This window comes from Sinocyclocheilus anshuiensis, unplaced genomic scaffold, assembly GCF_001515605.1.
Source record: "Sinocyclocheilus anshuiensis isolate Anshui unplaced genomic scaffold, SAMN03320099.WGS_v1.1 scaffold694, whole genome shotgun sequence".
Classification (NCBI taxonomy): domain Eukaryota; kingdom Metazoa; phylum Chordata; class Actinopteri; order Cypriniformes; family Cyprinidae; genus Sinocyclocheilus; species Sinocyclocheilus anshuiensis.
Window position 1 is genome coordinate 2,530,333 of NW_015542477.1, and position 19,423 is coordinate 2,549,755.

The 19,423-nt window shown below is 37.6% G+C and overlaps 3 protein-coding genes across 10 annotated transcripts in view; 2 read left to right on the forward strand and 1 right to left on the reverse strand.

Annotated features, from left to right (window-relative positions):
- Window positions 1–11,720, forward strand: part of sytl2a (synaptotagmin-like 2a) — a 17,356-nt gene extending 5,636 nt beyond the window's left edge. Inside the window, exons 5-19 of one of the 4 annotated variants that reach the window (XM_016493563.1) lie at window positions 2,049–2,103; window positions 2,200–2,293; window positions 4,118–4,618; window positions 5,473–5,787; window positions 8,317–8,421; window positions 8,720–8,770; window positions 9,301–9,392; window positions 9,584–9,700; window positions 9,859–10,028; window positions 10,114–10,216; window positions 10,285–10,446; window positions 10,689–10,785; window positions 10,867–10,966; window positions 11,057–11,262; window positions 11,339–11,720. In XM_016493563.1, coding sequence (XP_016349049.1) covers window positions 2,049–2,103; window positions 2,200–2,293; window positions 4,118–4,618; window positions 5,473–5,787; window positions 8,317–8,421; window positions 8,720–8,770; window positions 9,301–9,392; window positions 9,584–9,700; window positions 9,859–10,028; window positions 10,114–10,216; window positions 10,285–10,446; window positions 10,689–10,785; window positions 10,867–10,966; window positions 11,057–11,262; window positions 11,339–11,484 — 2,314 coding nt within the window. In that variant the 3' untranslated portion in view covers window positions 11,485–11,720. Of the gene's footprint in view, window positions 1–2,048; window positions 2,104–2,199; window positions 2,294–4,117; window positions 4,619–5,472; window positions 5,788–8,316; window positions 8,422–8,716; window positions 8,771–9,300; window positions 9,393–9,583; window positions 9,701–9,858; window positions 10,029–10,113; window positions 10,217–10,284; window positions 10,447–10,688; window positions 10,786–10,866; window positions 10,967–11,056; window positions 11,263–11,338 lie in introns of all 4 variants that reach the window. The other 3 variants (XM_016493564.1, XM_016493562.1, XM_016493565.1) reach the window with 3 other exon arrangements.
- Window positions 11,721–11,985: 265 nt separating this feature from the next.
- Window positions 11,986–14,210, forward strand: LOC107693973 (CREB/ATF bZIP transcription factor-like). Of its 4 annotated transcripts, none has more exons than XM_016493587.1 (5): window positions 11,986–12,124; window positions 12,194–12,240; window positions 12,607–13,396; window positions 13,582–13,654; window positions 14,146–14,210. In XM_016493587.1, exons 3-4 carry the CDS (start codon window positions 12,633–12,635, stop codon window positions 13,637–13,639), a joined length of 822 nt encoding a protein of 273 aa, XP_016349073.1. In that variant the 5' UTR covers window positions 11,986–12,124; window positions 12,194–12,240; window positions 12,607–12,632; the 3' UTR covers window positions 13,640–13,654; window positions 14,146–14,210. The 4 variants fall into 4 exon arrangements, with proteins under 4 accessions (XP_016349073.1, XP_016349072.1, XP_016349070.1 ...); XM_016493586.1 differs by lacking the exon at window positions 12,194–12,240 and adding an exon at window positions 12,365–12,457; XM_016493584.1 differs by lacking the exon at window positions 12,194–12,240.
- A 459-nt stretch (window positions 14,211–14,669) lies between these two features.
- LOC107693976 (transmembrane protein 126A-like) lies at window positions 14,670–19,177 on the reverse strand. 2 transcript variants are annotated; one of them, XM_016493592.1, is made up of 5 exons: window positions 18,999–19,177; window positions 17,888–18,006; window positions 17,599–17,792; window positions 16,051–16,165; window positions 14,670–15,959 (listed from the first exon to the last, which is right to left on the reverse strand). In XM_016493592.1, the coding sequence occupies exons 2-5, from the start codon at window positions 17,998–18,000 to the stop codon at window positions 15,761–15,763; spliced, it is 621 nt and encodes a 206-aa protein (XP_016349078.1). In that variant the 5' UTR covers window positions 18,001–18,006; window positions 18,999–19,177; the 3' UTR covers window positions 14,670–15,760. The 2 variants fall into 2 exon arrangements, with proteins under 2 accessions (XP_016349078.1, XP_016349077.1); XM_016493591.1 differs by lacking the exon at window positions 18,999–19,177 and adding an exon at window positions 18,707–18,839.
- Window positions 19,178–19,423: the final 246 nt, after the last annotated feature.

Sequence of the window (19,423 nt, forward strand, 5' to 3'; positions counted from 1 at the left end):
TCAGCGTGCTTTGTTTATCAGCTCGCGCACACCAGCTATACAGGCGTTAATACTGAATGTTTAACATTATATTCATTGCATACATATACTTCGTAGTAGACATCCTTAACTCCTTTCTGCTGTTGTTGGTGTTTCTTTGTTTGAATACGGCGCTTATCACATGCTGTGTGGTATCGGCGTTTGGTATCGGGTCATTTTAACGAGTACAAGTACGAGTACAGGAGACCAGTATCGGGCCCGATACCGATACCAGTATCGGTATCGGTGCATCCCTACTAAATGTCATCCTCATGTTGTTCCAAGCCTGTATGACATTCCGTGGAACATAAAAGAAGATTATTACGTTTTAAATATGGTTATTTTTCTTACAAAAACGCATCGATTCGCTACAGGAGGCCTTTGTTCACCCCCTGGAGCCGTGTGAGACATTTTTTTAATGGATGGGTGTTTTTATTTCACTTCTTTTGGACTGAAGCACTGCAACACCCGCTGACTGCAATGATAGAGCTTGGAATAGCCAGGAATTTTTTTTTTAATATAACTCCGACTGGATTCGTCTGAAAGAAGAAAGTCATATACACTTAGGATGCATCGGGGGTGAGTAAAACACAGCCTAATTTTCATTTTTGGGTGAACTAACCCTTTAAGTACATTTATGATTCAAACATTCCAGTACAGTGTTTCATCTGATTGAAACGTGGTGCAGTACATGCTGGAATATTGTTGGTTTTTCTTGTTTTTGTCATACCTGTGATGTGAAATCTTGTAGAATGCAGTGTAATCACGTTTATATGAATGTTTGTAATTTATGTAATTAAGTATGCTGGTCATTATGATACCAGGTACAAAAATTTTAAATGTTGCATAATTATATGGCTGTGTTCATGCACCTATTTTTCATGCCATAGGCGAGATACAACCAAAGCTTAACAAAACACTTTATAACAACTATTAGGTCTTTATATAAACTCATATCATGTTAGTGTGTGGAGTTTTGGGGTCACTAAGATTTCTAAGTGTCTCTTATGCTCACCCAGGGTGCATTCATTTTTTTTTTTTAAATACAGTAAAAACAGTAATATTTTTAAATATTATTTCAGTTTAAAAATAACAGCTTTCTGTTTTAATATATTTTAAGATTTAATTTATCATTATGATAGCAAATCTGGAGTTTTAACAGTTATTATTATGTAGAATATTTTCATTGGGGGAAAAAAAAAAAGGAACATCTGAGTGGGTATGTGTACGTTTTATTTATTTATCTATTTTTTCAGACAGCAAATTCATGTAACATTTTCCATGTAAAGTAATTAGAAATGCCTTGAACACAAATGAATAATGTTAATAAAAGTAGCAATAAAAAGTTCCTAAACTCAAAATTGCATTTCTGTTATCAGTATCAAGCACATACCATTGTTATACTTGATTAAAGGAAATTATGGCGGCTCTGCCTTTTCAACACACCAACGCTGCATCCGCCCATTAGCCTGGCTGGACGGATCATGCTGTCATCAACAGCCTTCATTTTTTGGACACTAGCTTTTAAAGCTCTCATATCACAGCTCATGTAAAACAACATGAAAAGAAACATAATCTGTCTACCAGTTTATGCATACTTGTTTATGAAATGTTTGTGAATTTGGCAGCGATTCAGGAGTGAACCTGTACTCTAGGTCTAACATAATCTGTAGGGCAAACTTTTCCCATGTTTTCCCAGACAATGGTGAGGGAATCTGGAACCAGTAAGCTGCTTCAAGGGTCAGATTTCACGTGCTGCTGTTTTTCCCTCTGTCTGACACCATGTAATGGCATTATACTGTCACATCGCAGCATGGAAACTTAGTGCTTGCTGAATCTTGTGACTTTCCAGGGGCTTCAGGACCAACACCATAGAGATGTATTGATGATTGAATATAGAAATATAGAAACTGTTCACAATGCACAAAGCTTTCAGTGGCCTATTGGTTTTTATCATGTTGGTGAATCTTGCATTTAATTCATCAGAATTTTTTTATATGAATCTATATGACCAAATCACCTCCATACAGGGTGGATGATGAGTTGCCGGAAGCCCAGCGGGAAAGGCAGAGACCTCAAATCAAGGTACACTACACTAAATCCAGTTACTAAGATCATTTTGCTGAATTTTCAGTTTTCTTTATTATGCATTTTTATGATTCCATTAAATGTATTATGTAGCCAAGGCAGAATCCATTCAATAGTGTGCGATCGCAGAGAGATGATGCCAGACTTATCAATGGAGTGAAAGAGGCTGATCAGACACCTGCTGAGGGTGAGAATTATCTTCTAGATTTATCCTCAAATTGATTTTTATACACCCTGTAGAGTATGTCTATAAAAATGGTTCAGTTAAATGTTAACTGAAAAAATGGTGACAAAGATTCAGGCATTACAGGACTTTGCATTTTAATGCCGTATGTTTAAAAAGTTTTTAACTTCATATTTAATTTACTGATAAAATGTAATCTTGAACTACCAAAATCTGTTTTGCAGATTTTACAAATTATATGGTGATTCTAGTACTAGAATACTATAAATAGTATTTCATAGTGATATTGTGTTGCTTATCTAATAAAAAAAATCACTGTATATGTAATTCACAACTGATCATTTTATTGTGGCATTATTTTAGTATTATGTATATACTATTATAAGTATTTATTTATATTTTGAATTAGCTTTTATTTTTATATTTTCAGTTTTTATTTCAATTGTAGTCATTTGTATGTGCTTTTGTCAGTTTATATATATATATAAACTGACAATAAATATTTATATATATTTATTGTCAGTAAATTGCCAAGGCAAGACTGTTTTTTTTAAGTAAAATTTTTTTCATCTAATGATTACATTTTATTTAGTTTTAGCTTTATTTTAATTGCTGATTAGTAAATAATAATTTTCACTAGTTTTAGTTAACAATAACAACACTGATTTACAGTTTTTAATGTAGCGGTTTCTGTTAGAGCTACAGCTGTATACCAGCTCTCCGCTTTTGACAGATGATCTCTATGATCTAACACATGTGATTACCACAGATTTAACATTTGTGTGATTCTTTTGATACTGTTCAGTCCAGTAATAGATGAGGTAACAGATGTGTTGTGTTTTTATTGGAGTTTATGTTCTGAAGAGCAAAGAGTCAGAACATATTTCTTGCAAGAACAGTAAGTTTGTTTGACTGATCCCCATTGCGAACAGCATGTTTACCTCTTCTGGGCTATGGTGTTGGCTTGACATGATCTGTGCTCTGTGTGCGCATATCTGTTAAACCTTATTTAGTCACTGTAGTTTGTATAATGCAATGCTACATTTGTATTATATGTTGGCAACAAAACTTGTTGGTCCCTGTTTTTTGATTATGAATGTATCAAATTTCAAAAATCACTTCTTTGAGGTCATACTGGAGTGTAAACACTCAATAATCATTTGCACAAGTACAACAATAGAGTAGTTTTGTATATTTCCAGGATTCAACTCTACTTTGCTTGTATAATTAGTATAGAATAACCAAGTTGTAGTTTTATAATTGGCATTGAAATGTAATGTGTGGCATTTAGTGGTATTACAATACATTAAGAAGATTATACTGAGAATGAAATATGTTGTTCTAAGCTGCCACGCATGACCAGTCTGTACCTCAGACATAGATGGTACATTTTTGATGGGCTTTTAATGTGTAGTAAGGCTAGTATTATTGTTATGAGTGCAAAGGTCAATATTAAAGTTGTGAATATTTGGAATAGGCCACAAATACATACACTGTAAAAGTAAAAATGTGACTACTGACTGTGACTGCTCTGCTGAACTATGTAGGCCCGTACTTGATATGGTATCAATATATCTATTATCCCTGACTTGAAGACGTACCATTATATTCTTAGGTTGCTTGCAAGCTTTTATCCCATGCATCTCATTGCTATACCATTCAAATTTCATCAATTAACAAATACTGTACTGTTGTTACAAGAACAGAACTGTTAAATGAAATGCAAAATGAATTCATCATAAAACATGAATTCATGTTTTTGTGCATGTATGTGTCTTTGCTCCTTCTTTTACTGCTTCATTACCCAACTATTTGGTTATTTTTCAGAGACTTTCCTTCCAGCTGAGAACTACACACTCCATCACACTACTCCAAACACAGACAACACTGACACCCACATAGTCACACAATACAAACCTGTGCCAAAAAAAAGATTGCTGCTGTACTCCTGCAAGAACTCTTCCCTGGACACTGCCATCAGTGACAATGGAGTTAAACAGGTCATGACCCCTGCTCCCAGAGGCATCCTGAAGCACAACATCTCTAGCTGTAACTCTACTGACTCCCTGCATCTCCAAATTTCTACCAATGATGACAGCAGCAGCAGTCAATCTTCAGCTACAGTCAGCCCTTTCAGTCCTGAAACTCCCAACAGCCCTCCTCTTTCCCCCTGCTCAGTGCACTCTGCGTCAGGGTGGTTAGATAGGAAACAGGTCCGCTTCTCCTCTGTCGTTGGGCCTATAGAGAGAGTGCAAGGAGAGCACAGTGTGCTGGAAGAAGACTGGAGTCCTCTGTCGGAACAGGATAGAAGCAATATCACAGACAACGGTAACATGGTTGTATCCACGAGAAGTACACAAAAGGATAGTTCACCCAGGAAATGAAAATTATTTTACTCGCTGTCATGTTGTTCCAAACATGTATTCAAAGGCATTTTTCAAAATACCTTCTGTGTTCCACAAAACAAAAAGTAACAAGTTTGGAATGACATGTGGGTGAATAAATGATGATCTGTTTTGAGTTTCAATTTTCAATCTGGTTGAACTATCCCATTAACGCATGGAATTAGCATAGCGGTCTGAGAATTGTCAACTTCCTGTGGTTTACAACGTTATACACAGCAGTCTGAAGTCCCCTAAAAATCACGAGCGCCCCAATGTGGTGTGCACTGAGCCTGTAGAAAGGTTGAGGGAAGGACAGGTAGATGGGTTGTCCAACCAGATAGTGAGGATTGCTTGTTCCAAAACCCTTTTGGTAAGAAACCTGAACCTTAACAATATAATCAAACCCAAGAAATGTGTTTAAGTGAAATAATCTGCCAAAAAATCTATCACCCTGTAATTCAGCAGTTAACATGCTAACACATCAATACACCCTCATATTAACTGCATGTGCGTACATACCGTATACATACAACACATGGCTTCTGGTGAATGCTCATGTGTATGGTTGATTAATCCACAAATGGTGATTAGTAAATAAGCACTGCAAGAAATGACTACTGTCTGGGTGTTTACTGCAATTTTAAAGTGTAATTTTATCATCTGATCTCAGGAATCATGGTCAGATTTATGCCATTTAATGTAGTATTGTTTTTGGAAGTCATTCTCTCTCAAAGTATTATTCTCTGTCACTTGCATGCAAAAATTAAACTTTAAAACTTGTGATTGTCTTCACTGCAGGTCATCATGAGGTTTATGGTGAGCCTCAGCCCTCACAGGTGTCCAACTTCCACGGCTTTACTGAGGTAGCAGGTAAGGCCATTGGGTTAAGTGCAGAGGGCCAGACTGATAAGGTTACAGTGGAAGAGGGTCATTCATTTTCTAAGGTACTTGAATGGTTTGGGAGAGGCTCTCGAGATGGAAAGCTGAAAGAGTCGCCAGTTAAGAAAGAGATGAATGAAGAGGAACCAAAAGATCATGAAAGCCCAGAAGCCAAGTCAGAAGATTCAGTGCCTCCAGTTTTACAGCCAAAGACCAAGCCACCACCAAAGACACGTAGGGGGCTTTTTTCATTGTTTTTGAGAGCAGAGAGTCCTGAAGTTCAAGCATCTGACCAAAAAGAGATAAGTCAAGATAAAACAGAAAGTTCAGAATATAAAATATCTTGTACTTTGAGGTCTGAAGATGATAATGTACTTCCACAGACCTCTGTTCCTACAAATAGCAAGACTGCAGAAATACTGCAGGAAAAAACAGACAAACCAATATGCGAAGATCCTCCTCAAAGAGAGACGTTTGACCAAGGTGAAATATCACCAGGAAGACTGGCCAACCTGAAGTCATTCTGGGAAAGGGGGAACAAAGGACCTAAAATACTGAGCATCAAAAGAGAAGCCGAGGTAGAAGTAAGTGAGCCATCTCAGCTTAATGAGAATTATCACGATGCTGTGGAACGAAGGTTGTCAGATTCCAGCATCAGCCCATCCAAACCCAATCCCAATGATCCAAACCCAAATCCAGTTGATGTAGAATATACATCATGTGAGATTTCTCCAATCTCACCTAGAAGAACATCCAATGGTGTTGATATATCAGCCATATCCTCACATGAAGATGAGAAACCTTGTAGTTCAGAGAGCAATAGGGTCTCAGAAGTTTCAAGCAGTGAACTACAAACTCTCACAGTAAAAATGAATGCCAAATTGTCACCTAGTTCATTGCTAAAACACAAAGATAAATCTCTGGGCAATGAGCTACAAGAAGAGTCAATCTCTAGGGACATAACTGACTTGAAGGAAATCTCCACCTTCAAAATGTCCTTAAGTCAACAGCAGGATAATGTTTCAATTAATGATCTCAATTCATTTTGGGAGAAAGAAAAAAGTGGCCTTAGAGTAATTGTAGGCTCACCAACGTGCACAGCTAATGTTAAAGATCCAGCCCCAGAGTCATCTCCAAAACATTCTTCAATGGAACTTTCTGAACCTCAGTTTGACATCAGGTCAACCAGCCAAAGTTCCCCAGGCAGAATGAGTTTCAAAGAGGCTGGACTGACACAAAAAGAGAAGATGGAACAGACCGAGGAAAACCAAAAAAGTCCAAGTACAGTGCCATTACAAGACCTTCAAGATATCAGAGGTAGGGTACCTTACATCACCCAGAATATTTCTCATTTCAAACAGTCCATTTCAGACGAACACTCAAAGCCAAGTCCACCATCATCTCCCCTCAGAAGTCTCCCTGCAAAAGGTCAACATGATGAGCCACAGTCCACTGACATTTACCACCCAAAAGACCAAGATCAAACCAGAACTCCCAGCCCATTACTGCAGTCTAAAGTACCTCGTAGAGATTCATATCCAAACAAAGAAACCAGGAAGGATCCCTTAGGTTCTCCCTTAAGAACCTTTGCGATAGATATCAATCCCACCAACTAGAGTCCATGCACTGTAAGGGTTAATCCAGGGCAAACCAGGTCTTGAATCTCTCCTGAACACCACAGGAAGACTTCAGATGGAGGCTGTGATGTAAGACCCATCATGCCCAAAGAACGAAAGTTGTCAGTGGACTCTCTGACCCGGTTTTATATTCCCCTGAGTTTACACCATTACCTGGGCGTACCTGTGCAGGCAGTCTTAGATGAAAGAAAACAGGTTACAGTGCAGGCAGGTGAAACTTTTGAACAGATGAGCCAAGGCAGCATGAGCAATGAGAGCTCCCCTTCTCGACACTCCCTGCTTGAATCAGAGGAGATCACCTTTGACTCCTCTGGGAGCTGCACACCTGAAGCCCGGTCAATCTCACACGCCAGTTCATACTGTGAGCTCACCTCTCCATTTTGGTTCAGTCTAGTTTCAGTAGAAAATAACTTGATTGGTTCTGTGATTCTTGTGGAAGCAGGGTTTATGTCATTAAAACAATTGCTCAGTGATACTTTGCTCAAGTAAGTTGCTCAACTTTGTAGACATGATAAAATGACCTTCTTGTTCTACAGGTTTATAACTATTTAAGCCCTGCCTCTACGTGTTTCTATAATGATCTAATTCAGCAATCAGAACTTTTTTATTTGAAATCATGAAACTTTTTTTATTATTTGTAATTTTTAAAATTCTTGGTAAGTTTCATTTTATAACATTGTGTTGGAAATATTGTTTACAGTTACAGTCAAATTAACACAAGTACCTCTGACACTGAAAAATCAGCTTACAATCATTAAAGTCTTTATTATATTGTTTTAATTTATTACATCTTATATTTAATAATTATTTTATTTTTTTAATCTGTTATATTTTAAATCTATAACTAATTAAATTATTTATTATTTGGCTATATTGATTTTTAATTAGCTTTTTTGGTCACTCTTATGCTATTTTTTTTTAATTATTTAAAATTACATACATTGTACATAATAATAATTACATATACATTTCAAATCCCCTGAAATCAGAAAGCTAATGGGTGGAAATACCACATGAAATCAGTGTTTCAAATCAGATATTCAGTACTAATAGTTGTATATAATGGATCAGTAGACTTCTGTTTTTGTATGGTTTGCTGATTCTTTCTTGATATGGGCTGTGACAGGGGACAGTGAGGATGACAGCCCTGTCAACGCTGCCCTTGAACGAGCCAATGCCAGACCCATCTCTGTTTCCAAGAGTTTAGAGGGCCTGGCATCCACACCTTTACGTAAGTTTCCTTTATCTTTCCTGCCCTATGTTTTGTTGACTTTAAGACCGTATTTAAGGTCAAGTCAAAATGTTTTGGTCTTTGAGGATCATGGCTATTACAGAGACTTAGTTCTGTACGAGTGACAGTCTCTTTCGCCCTCTGCTGGACGTTTGTTAATAACTCCCAATGTCTCTAGTGTAATTGAGAGATAGCATACCCAGGTTTCTCAAGCATTTTTTGCTGTACTGCATTTCACAATGTTTTATAATATAATTAATCAATTTTTGTTTAAATCTTTGTCATCTGAACCAAGAAGAGAGATGGAAGACTGACCCAAGGAGTGATGTTGGGCTGAGTATGGAAAATGGTAAATATTTGTCTTTTTAATAAATCAGTAATAAAGTAAATGCATGTCAATTTGTAAATACATTTCATAATTATTTTAAATGATTTTGATATCAGCCTCTGCTGTAGCTTATTAACTAATGTTCATAGAGTATTATACATTTGCATTATTACATAAAGAGCAGAAGGTAAGCCCCTCACATTAAATTAGCATCAAGGACATTAAACCTCCTTTTCATAATCGACCCTTGGTCTTTCATGTATATTTTACTTGAAATGGCTAAGGGAATGCATTAACTGACACATGAAAATTTGATGAGCACATGGATTAATGGCAACGATTAAAGTGGTTTACATTCAGTAAATCATGCATCTAACGGTGAGGTAGATGGAGTAACTAAATCAATTATCTATATAAAATATAAAATGTGCTCTTCGAAATCTCAGAACTCTTCAGAATTAGTTATTTCTACTAAAACTAACTCAAATTCATTCCATCTGTATCTTGATGCAGAATGTGCATCCAACAAATTACTGTTTCCTTTGTCTCAGTATCTGCAGTCACTTCCAACACCAAAACATCCTTCTCCGACCCAGAACAGGTGAAGATGATGAGTATGTCAGTGCCTGCATTCATGCAAGAGGTAAAATACAAACCAAAACCCATGAGCATCTTAAATGCTGATGTCGAATAACACTGGATTAGTTCTAAAATGTCTTATTTTTATGATTTGCCTTATCACTGCCTGTAGCTAAACACCACCATCCACTGCCTTTATTAACCTGCATACAAGCTTACAATCAATCTCCTGTTGTTTGTGCATGTGACTACTAGATGGATTTCAGAAACAGTGACTGTGCATCAGTGAGCAGTTTCCCCTATGACAGACTGAGAACATGCAACACTCCTTCTAATTTTAGCACTTGCTCTGAAGTGGCCTCCATGTCCTCTGTATGTGACCCCAACACAACCCAATGATTCTGAATAGAAATAATTTTGCTCTAATATAATGCAAATGCACGTATCAATCTATTTTTTTTAATGTTTATAACATGCAATAATGAAAAGGTTTCTGTATAGATCTGTGTCTTTGTGCGGGGTATTTGTAGGTCACTGGCAGTGTAATGAGCATCTACAGTAGTGAGTTTGGTAATGTGGAGGTCAAAGGCACAATCCAGTTCGCCATTCACTACGTGCAAAAACTGGGAGAGTTCCACGTCTTTGTTGTGCAATGCAAGGACCTCGCCGTGGCGGATGTTAAGAGGAACCGATCTGATCCGTAAGTGAAATAATATTAGTCAACAGAAGAATATAGCTTCTCTCAAGATAGATAAACAATCATATATTGTTTGATTGAACTTCAGGTATGTTAAATGTTACTTGTTACCTGACAAAGCAAAATATGGAAAGAAAAAAACATGCGTGAGGAAGAAGACTCTGGATCCAACTTTCAATGAAATACTACGGGTATGAGAATTATAAACTTCTTCAGATATGTTTTGAATTTGATGATCAAAGTTGTCTTTTCCATGCAGTTTAAGATTCCAGTGGAGACGTTGAAAACCCAGAAGCTGAACACCTCTGTGTGGCACAACGACACATTTGGGCGTAACATGTTTCTTGGAGAGGTTGAGCTCGATTTGGCCGAATGGGATTTCAGTAACACTCAGATGAATGAATATTTACTTAAAGGAAGGGTAAGATAACAATAGTCATGTCTATTTGGTTAAAATAACCTGTTAGGATAGTCTTTAACTGGTGGCTCACAGAACAAATCTGTATCTAGGTTAATATTGTTGAAGATATGGACAGCAAAAAAATTTTCTAAAGTGCTTTTCTTGAGAAGTCTGTGAACAACACATCTAAAATCTTGTGCTAAAGGGTATGAGGCCATGTTTGTTGGAATTCCACTAAAGCATGTATTTCTTTATCAACCCAGGTCCAGGTTCCCACCAGCCCAAAACATTCTGTCGGCAGTGCAGAAATGAGTGCAGAGATTAAAGTCGCTCTGCGTTTTGTCCCACAGACTTCTCACAGTAAGATGCTGACACTTTGTATTTGACTAAAAATATGTTTTTAGAAGCATCTTTCTTTCTGATAACATGTTAATTCTGTAGGTCACACGAACAAGGGGAACGGTGAGGTGCAAATATGGGTGAAAGAATGCAAGAATCTGCCTATTACCAGAGGTGTTGCCATTGACCCCTTTGTCAAATGGTATTTATAGCTGTTTTATTGGATATATTTGTATACATGTTGGATCATTAAATGTGGGATGCCCATCACGTGTGAATTTGGTCTTTTCAGCGCAGTCCTCCCAGATACCATCCGGAAAAGCCGTCAGAAGACCAGAGTGTTGAAGAGGGCATCTAACCCAGTGTTTAACCACACCATGGTGTATGATGGTTTCAGGCAAGAGGACCTCAAAGAGGCCTGCGTGGAGCTTACTGTGTGGGATCACGACAGACTCAACAACCACTTCATTGGAGGTATTAGGCTGGGTCCAGGAACAGGTAATTGAAAGAGAAATTACAACCATACTTAAAAAATGTGTAAAATTGTCACAACTGATTGTCAGTATTATTGCAGGTAAAAGTTATGGCAGTGAAGTGAACTGGATGGACTCGAATGGTGCTGAAGCAGCCCTGTGGGAGAGAATGATGCAATCTCCGAATGAATGGGTGGAAGATATTTTACCTTTGAGAATGATAGTCATGGCAAGAATGTCTAGATAGTAAGAAACTGAGGCATATGGTGACACTTTTGAACAAATACATGAAAAATGACTGTGAACATGAAGAATGCAGTATGTAGGAACACAATTTTTAATGTTAAATATATAGGAGTTAACTTGACGGTTTCTTGACATTTTTGTTGAGGAAGACAAAGACAATGAAAAATATAATATGCGTGTTATTGTAAAGTATGTGGATTTAATGTCTTAAAATAAAAATGCCTTAAAATCTTTCAATTTGCAGCAAATAAGATCGTTTGTTTATTGCCTTGAGAGAGTATCCTAAGACGTTGATTTTAATAAACTTTAAACTTTTATAAACTGGCATCCCTTTTATATGTACAATTATGTATATCTAGTAATAAATAAACGTAAATGTTGTTGTGTAAGGAACTATAGACTGACAGCAACCGATTCTGAAAAGAAAAAAAAAAACACCCAATCGTTGCTCCTCTATGATAAGCGATGCTTATGTTAAGTATCGCGATACTTGAGGAGTCGCCATTTTAGTTCCTCTCAGTGTCGTCGTAAGCGCATGGCTTGACTACAACGTCTGAGCTTAAATATATTTTCTTTTCTGTCCTGTTCATTTAGTTTTCTTCATCCAATCGACGTCAGAAGACATCAGCATTCGATTTAAGGTAAGTTGCTCCGGTTATAAACAAAAATATGTGTAGTTCTTTGCGTGAAGAAACTGCTTTGTCACGCAGATTCAAGGCGCGCTACAGCGGCTTACTAAACAAAACCACTGCGAAAGATATGTTCTTTGTTGTATTCGATAGTTGTTCATATATCGATTACTATATTAAAAGTAAGAGGATAGATTGACGTGCACGTTTTTTTTAATTATAAAAAAAAACCCTATATCTGTTTTTTTTTAGGTGGTGTTTGCTAAGTACGGAAGAATGTGGATCGATTTCTCCCCATTTTTTCGTCAATTTACATCCTCACTTCTAATCGAACATTTCTCAGTGGTTTGGCAGCTTTATATATCTAATTTTCATTGCTTTCTCCCATACAATAAAAATTAACTCTTATTTGTGTTCTTATTTGTATTCTTTGTGTGCAGATTGTTGCTGTTATTTATTTTTTGCTAATTTCCTAATGTTTTGTTTCTATGCAGTTTCCACAATATACAGAAACACAGCCATGATCACCAGAAAAAGAGGAAGAAGCAGCCTAAACGCTGACATCACATGTACAAGTACCTCCCACGAGATTGATGGTGTTTCGAAAATCAGTAATACAAGTGAAACGGACATGCAAACTTCCCCAGAAAGTGACACCAATGATTGGGGCCTGGATGATCTGCTTGGCTCCGGGTTCAACTGGGAGCTGGACAATGAAGTGCTTGATGCTTTCGTCAACTTTGAATCACAGACAGCGACCAGCGATGAGACAGACCAAAGCGCAGTACTTGACGTTGCCCCATCCCGCAGTAGAGGTGCAGTCCAGAGGTCAAAACTTCAAGACTGCTCCAGTCGGATCATCAACAAGAATGCCATTGCTGCGAGGATGAACCGTTTAAAGAAGAAAGAATACGTCAGTGGCCTGGAACAGAGAGTTGGTTCTTTGACAACAGAAAATCGTGTTCTCAAGCAGGAAAACGGCAATCTCAACAAGAGAGTGGAAGAGTTGGAGAATGAAACTAGGTACTTGAGAGCCGTGTTGGCCAATGAGAGCATGCTGGCTCAGCTGTTGTCTAGATTGAGCGGTGTGAACGGCATGAAATTCTCTACCTCACTTTTCCAGGAATCCAACGAGAACGACCACGATTATGCCATGCCGAGGAAGAGGGTGAAGGTGGAAGACAAAGATACTGCAGGTGGCGTCTGCCTGCATGTGGACAAAGACCACGTCTCGGTGGAATTCTGCACCAAATGTGCAGAGAGTTCAAGCTTGTCGCATAAAATGTAGGGTCAAGTATTTTACATTTTCAACGTTTCCCGAGACTGAACATTTGCACAAGATGTAAATGAGGGGACATGACGACAGTAGTTGTCAAATATAGAGTTAACTGTTTAAATGTGTGCAGAGCTTGAATGGCATGTTTGTTGAACTTGCTTTCAATACAAGTTACTGCTAAACTTGTTGACAGTTTTCTTCTAGGTGCTTGGTCCGCCATGCTGGATGACTGGGTCACAGAACATCCTTGACTGCTGAAATCCATGGTAAGGATCAAGTAGTAGAAGACTGCACAGAACTGGTTAACTCCTAAGATGAAGACAATGCTTTTTGCCAGTTCACGGCACAATATGAACTGTAAATAAACTAGAATTTTTGTTTCATTTTCATTTGCTGTCTGTTTAAAGTATTGAAGATAACCTACAAAAAGAAATTAAGCATTGTTTTTTGAATTACATACGTTGGATGTTTGTTGGATTACACCGTTGTAGCATGTAATTTCAGTTAAAGTAGACTGAGGGAAGTAGTTAAGTGGACAAAAAAAAAAGTTAAAAAATTATGTAAACGGGTGATGTTTCACAAAGGGCTTCTGCTTAAATTAATCTGTTATGTATCTGTTTATTCAGTGTCGATACATTGATGTTGATTTCAATGCAAGCTTGTATTTTGCTGAAACTGGACAAGCCCTTTCTGAAATATCGCTATTTTTCTAAAGAATGTTTTTCATGTAGAACCCTTATTTTTCTTTATGCTAAAGTGGATTTTGCTGTGGGGAAAGCAGAAGAATCGGGACCAGCAGCTTGCATCATGGCCTGGTAAATTAAAAAAAAAGGTAGTACTTGAAACAGTGTAAGTTAGTTTTACTGATTCTTTCTCACACCCCTAAAGACGTCAGATGCTGTCATGCTCATGTAGCATTTAAATGAGTGTTTAAACTCCTGTTTTTAGTAATGTTTTATTACAAGACCTTGAACATCTGTCTCATATCCATGTTTCATCTTGATTTGTTAAAGCACTTGGGCTTTATTTGACAGTTGTCAGGAGAAGTATGTTCTGAAACGGCATTTTTGAAAGGGTCATGGTTTTTGAATATGAACATCTATATGTGTTATGTAATGTAATTCCAAAGACTGCAGGCACATGGCTGCAGCTGTTTTGAAATTAAATGTAATAAATTTTCATTTGAGTAATGCAAATTGTTTTGTGTCCTAACAAGATGTTAACTACTCTCCTTCTCTTTTTACACAGCACTTTCTTCGCAACAGGCTCTACAAAAGCCTTTTCTTATCACTCAACAGGGTGGATAAAGAGTGGTGGTGGTTTCTCCCTATTATATACAAGTGTATACTGCAAAATTCCTTAAGGGCTGTGGTAACACTGACACCACCCCCACCCCCCCCAAAAAAACGAATGCAGTTATTCTGTTTGGGCCATTGTTGATCATGTTTAACGACTGCAGATCAACCCAAGCAGTTCTGAAATGTATAACTGCAGCTGATGTTTTTATTTATTTTTATTCATGGTACTTCATACTGCTGTCAGAGTGTATAGAACGAACATCATAATGAATCTGTTACAACACTGTTGCATCAGGTATAGAAACACTTTTTGATAGTAGCTTGATAACAGCTTGTCAGATGATTTCAACAAGATGATAAAACTACATTGTAAAATGTTACTGAAAAATTCAAGTGACAATATTAATCTAGATCTTCTGAAATGCGATGACTAAATGGCGTTTTTATGATTTTATTTAAAAGCTAATGCTGATATTTCTCTGTTTACATTTCAGAACTGTTTGTTGTGGTCGGGAATTGGAAATTCACATTAAAAGATCTCTTTGTGGCAGTAAATGCACATTGTAATTAAGGTCCATAAGCTTGTTTCCCAGTGCATTGTTTTTGTTATTAGTAGCTAAACTTGTTATTGCTTCACATGTTCTCCATTTGATAATTTTATAAGTTACACATTAGCAAAAGTTATGTGTTTGCACCACTTTTTATCCACTTTATTTTCCTTTCATACATGCACACAAACCAAATGGTTGTTTAGGCAAAGCTCTAGTTAATGTTTTGTAGTATCTGTAGTAAAATAACGGCCAGGCAGTTTACATTATTCAGAGACTTCTGAGGTATAAGAAAAGACATCAAATTCTTTTAAGTACATCAATTTGTGGTTTAGGTTATTTTTTGGAAACTTCGGTAGATTTCTCCCTTTTGGGCAGAGAGTGCAAAGGTATAGTGAATGGAATTTATTGATCAGACATCAAAACCAAGAACAAAACTGACCAGACTGGGTTATGGCATTGGGCAAGCGTGTTTCACTTATTTTAACAAAAAGATTTACAAAATCAATATAAATAACAATAACTGCTAACCATGAAGCTGTTCGCCGTCAGAATCGGTTATTTTCAGCATTTTTAGGTAGATATCAAGCTGTTTAGAGCTCAAGTAGGTTCCAAACAAACCCTGCAGCAGCAAAACAACATACATCTTGTGTACAATGGGTTTGCTGACATTTGTCCAGAAGCGTATCATGTTCCCCTTTTCTGGCATTGGTGCACTGTTATACCTGCAAGACAATTGGAAATCAGTTACAATTAGTCATACATAACTTGCCACATATTTCTAAGAAAAGCAGTGTGTGGTAACTGTGGACTAACCTGGCTGCAAGAGCAGCATTGACCGGTAAGGCCAACAAAATGGGATATATGCCACCACCAACTACACCAACCAAAGCCCCTCTTATCAGGGTACAGGTTGAGCAGTTCAGGTCACCTGCAATTACAATGTAGCTCCTCAACACAATGCAGAACGTTCAGAAACACTCAAGGAGCTTTCAACTGACTTGTGTAAGGGTGAAGTTAAATATACTTAACCTAGAAATGTAAAATTCCTGGTAACCGTATTGATGCCAATCAGAAAAAATGAGTTTTAAAAAAATGGTGTCGATTAAACCAAATCTCACCGATCATGTTTTGATTTTCGTACTGGCGCGTGCACAACATCATTTGATTTTACCAATGACGACTGGCTGACACTTCGACAGGTGAGCGGCAAAGGGGTCAAAGTTTAACTTTGGACGCTAGTCGCATGGAAGCTTCTTAATGCCAATGTTCATTCGATACTGCATCCAAACAATACATAAATCAAACATATTATTCAGTATTGCAGATATACACAGATGGATCTAAAGACCCAGGGACTGGAAGAACAGCAGCTGCAATATATATACCTAAATTCAATATCAAAGTTGCTAGAAGAGTTTCTGATCATGTATCTGTATATACTTCTGAATTATTAGCTATATGTCTTGCACTGCAGTGGGTTGAAGAGGTCCAGCCTAATACAGTTGTGGTTTGTACAGATTCAATGGCGGCTCTGACAAGTTTATGGAATGGAAAATCAGGAGCACGACAGGACATATTGTATGAAATTCTACAGAGTATTTATAGGATAAGGCAGTTAAGGTTATTGGTTTATTTTCTTTGGGTGCCGGCTCATGTTGGAGTAGAGGGGAACGAGAGAGTTGATCAGCTTGCAAAGAAGACCCTGGAACAACCACAAGTTGAATTCCAAATTACAATAAGTAAAACTGAAATAAAGAGATTGATATATATAGAAGTTGAAAAGAAATGGCAAAAAAAGTTGTTTTTATTTAAGATCCAGGAGCGTGTTGCTAAAGAGAGAGTAAGTTATGGAAATGGAAGGAGATTATCTTATCTAGATTGAGAATAGGACATGTAGCATTAAATAACAGTTTGCACATAATAGGAAAACATGAAACAGGCAATTGTGATAAATGTGGACTACCAGAAACGGGTGAGCATGTTCTTTTAATATGTATAGCGTATGAAAGGGAAAGACATCAGATGTTCCAAGAACTGGAACTGATGGGAATTAGTATATCTCTAAAGACACTATTAGGTTATGGGGTAATGCAATCAAGAATATATGGAGAATTGTTTAAGTATTTAAAAAAGACAAGATTAATGGAAATAGTTTGAAGTTTGGAATTTTGTATTATTTACGTAAAAAAAATGGTTTATTTTATTATTATTTTTTTTTAAATCTATAATAGTTTAATAATTATAATTCATAGCTGAACAGTGTACGTTTCACACTCCAGACCAGTAGGTGGCGGACATGCACCTTTAACGTTGGTTTGCCAATCCGCCAAAACTCGAGAGAAGAAGATACTGCATCCATACCTGACATTAAAGGGTTTGTTACGGTCGCAGTGTAAAGTGCTGCAGTTGTCAGAAAGGGAAGAACAGCCATAGGAAGGCTGGAAGTAAATCGTCCTTGGGTGACATTGAGTACACGTCTGAAAAAGCTGTTGGCAACCAAGCCAGCAAACCCAGCGTTGCCAGCCAAATATATGGGGCCGTATGAAAAGAGTTTTCTGTGGGGGTTAAAACAGGGAACTTTCGTTAGCTAACTGCAATGGGGGAAAACAAATTTGTGACATAAAGTATGTATGACATGAAACTAACTTACTTGTCGATATCAGGGAGTTTTTCAAACTTTTTATTCAGCATTTCAATAATCATCGCCCTGGATATTGTCTGGCCTTGGCCTGTGTCTTTCACGAACATCCCGTTGTCTGCCATGTTGATCTAAAAGGAGATACAGATGTTTTAATATAAACAAATTGACTTGTTGCAGACAGTCGACCTTTTAACAACATTGTGACCGCTTACTAAAAATGAATATATTTAATTCTGGTTTGAATTAGTTTAATTTACCCCAAAATTCATGGGCAACATGTGAACGTCAGTGGCCTGAAGCGCGAAATTCGCTGTTTGAATATCAACGATTGGTTTGGCAGAAGAAAACCTGCAGCGGATTATCGACCAGGGTGAGTTTTGATTTTGTTAAATTTCCATTTCAGAATATAAGATTAATAATAACTGAACACATAATTATTGACTTTTATAAACTGATAATTCATGAGTCCGTTTATAAACTTACAAGGGATATTTTTGTCTATGTTAGTAACTATATTATTATACTTATACTGTTTATTACATTTATAAATTCTATATGCTAGCTTGCTATCTGGATATCCATGAAATTCATATTAATACTCTGTAGAGGACATATTTTAGTAAGACGCCTCTTTATAAGCTGAACTTACTGATATGTCGTTTTAAAAATGCAACGCAATAACTCATTCAGACGAATGACAACTGATTTGTTTTACCTCCGTGTTGATGTGTAGCAGAATGTCACACAGTCATAATACTGTCTGTTTATTGACAACTTAATTTGCACATGGTGACTACCGCATTTATGCATCGTAGGATTGCTACTTACCCACAAAAGAGCTTTCGAATAAGCGCTAAACTATTCCATCCAGTGTTCAACAGTCACGGTCCTCAATGCCAGCAGGGCGCAGCCATGTCTAACCACATGTTCCAGTCAACTCTCACCCCGAGATCCAGGAACAATACGGCGATTCCTATTGGTCCGTGCGTGCGCCACTGATTTGTTTTACCTCCGTGTTGATGTGTAGCAGAATGTCACAGTCATAATACTGTCTGTTTATTGACAACTTAATTTGCACATGGTGACTACCGCATTTATGCATCGTAGGATTGCTACTTACCCACAAAAGAGCTTTCGAATAAGCGCTAAACTATTCCATCCAGTGTTCAACAGTCACGGTCCTCAATGCCAGCAGGGCGCAGCCATGTCTAACCACATGTTCCAGTCAACTCTCACCCCGAGATCCAGGAACAATACGGCGATTCCTATTGGTCCGTGCGTGCGCCAACCTACCGAATGAACGAACGCCATTGGAGGACGCTCCCTGTCAATCCCCGCGGGTCAACCCTCTCGTTGCTAAGGCGAAACTGGTGATGATGATGCTGCTGCTGCTGCTGGTGATACTGCACCCACCGTAGAGAGACTCTGCAAACCAGCTTTGGCAAAAGATGCCGTAAAGATTGACAGAAAAAATGACGGGAAAGGAGGCGAAGTTGTTCTTAACTGCCTTTCGGGACGTTTGACGAGGACCTTTGGGATATATTT

Bases quoted from the DNA above. Each gene is read 5' to 3' on its own strand.
- LOC107693973 (XM_016493587.1), top strand. From the start codon at position 12,633: ATGATCACCAGAAAAAGAGGAAGAAGCAGCCTAAACGCTGACATCACA. The intron at 13,397-13,581 runs GTAGGGTCAAGT...ACTTGTTGACAG, and splicing joins TCAAGCTTGTCGCATAAAAT to TTTTCTTCTAGGTGCTTGGT.
- LOC107693976 (XM_016493592.1), bottom strand. From the start codon at position 18,000: ATGGCAGACAACGGGATGTTCGTGAAAGACACAGGCCAAGGCCAGACA. The intron at 16,166-17,598 runs GTATGGATGCAG...TTGTAATTGCAG, and splicing joins AACAAACCCTTTAATGTCAG to GTGACCTGAACTGCTCAACC. The intron at 15,960-16,050 runs GTTAGTCCACAG...ATTGTCTTGCAG, and splicing joins AATGCTGCTCTTGCAGCCAG to GTATAACAGTGCACCAATGC.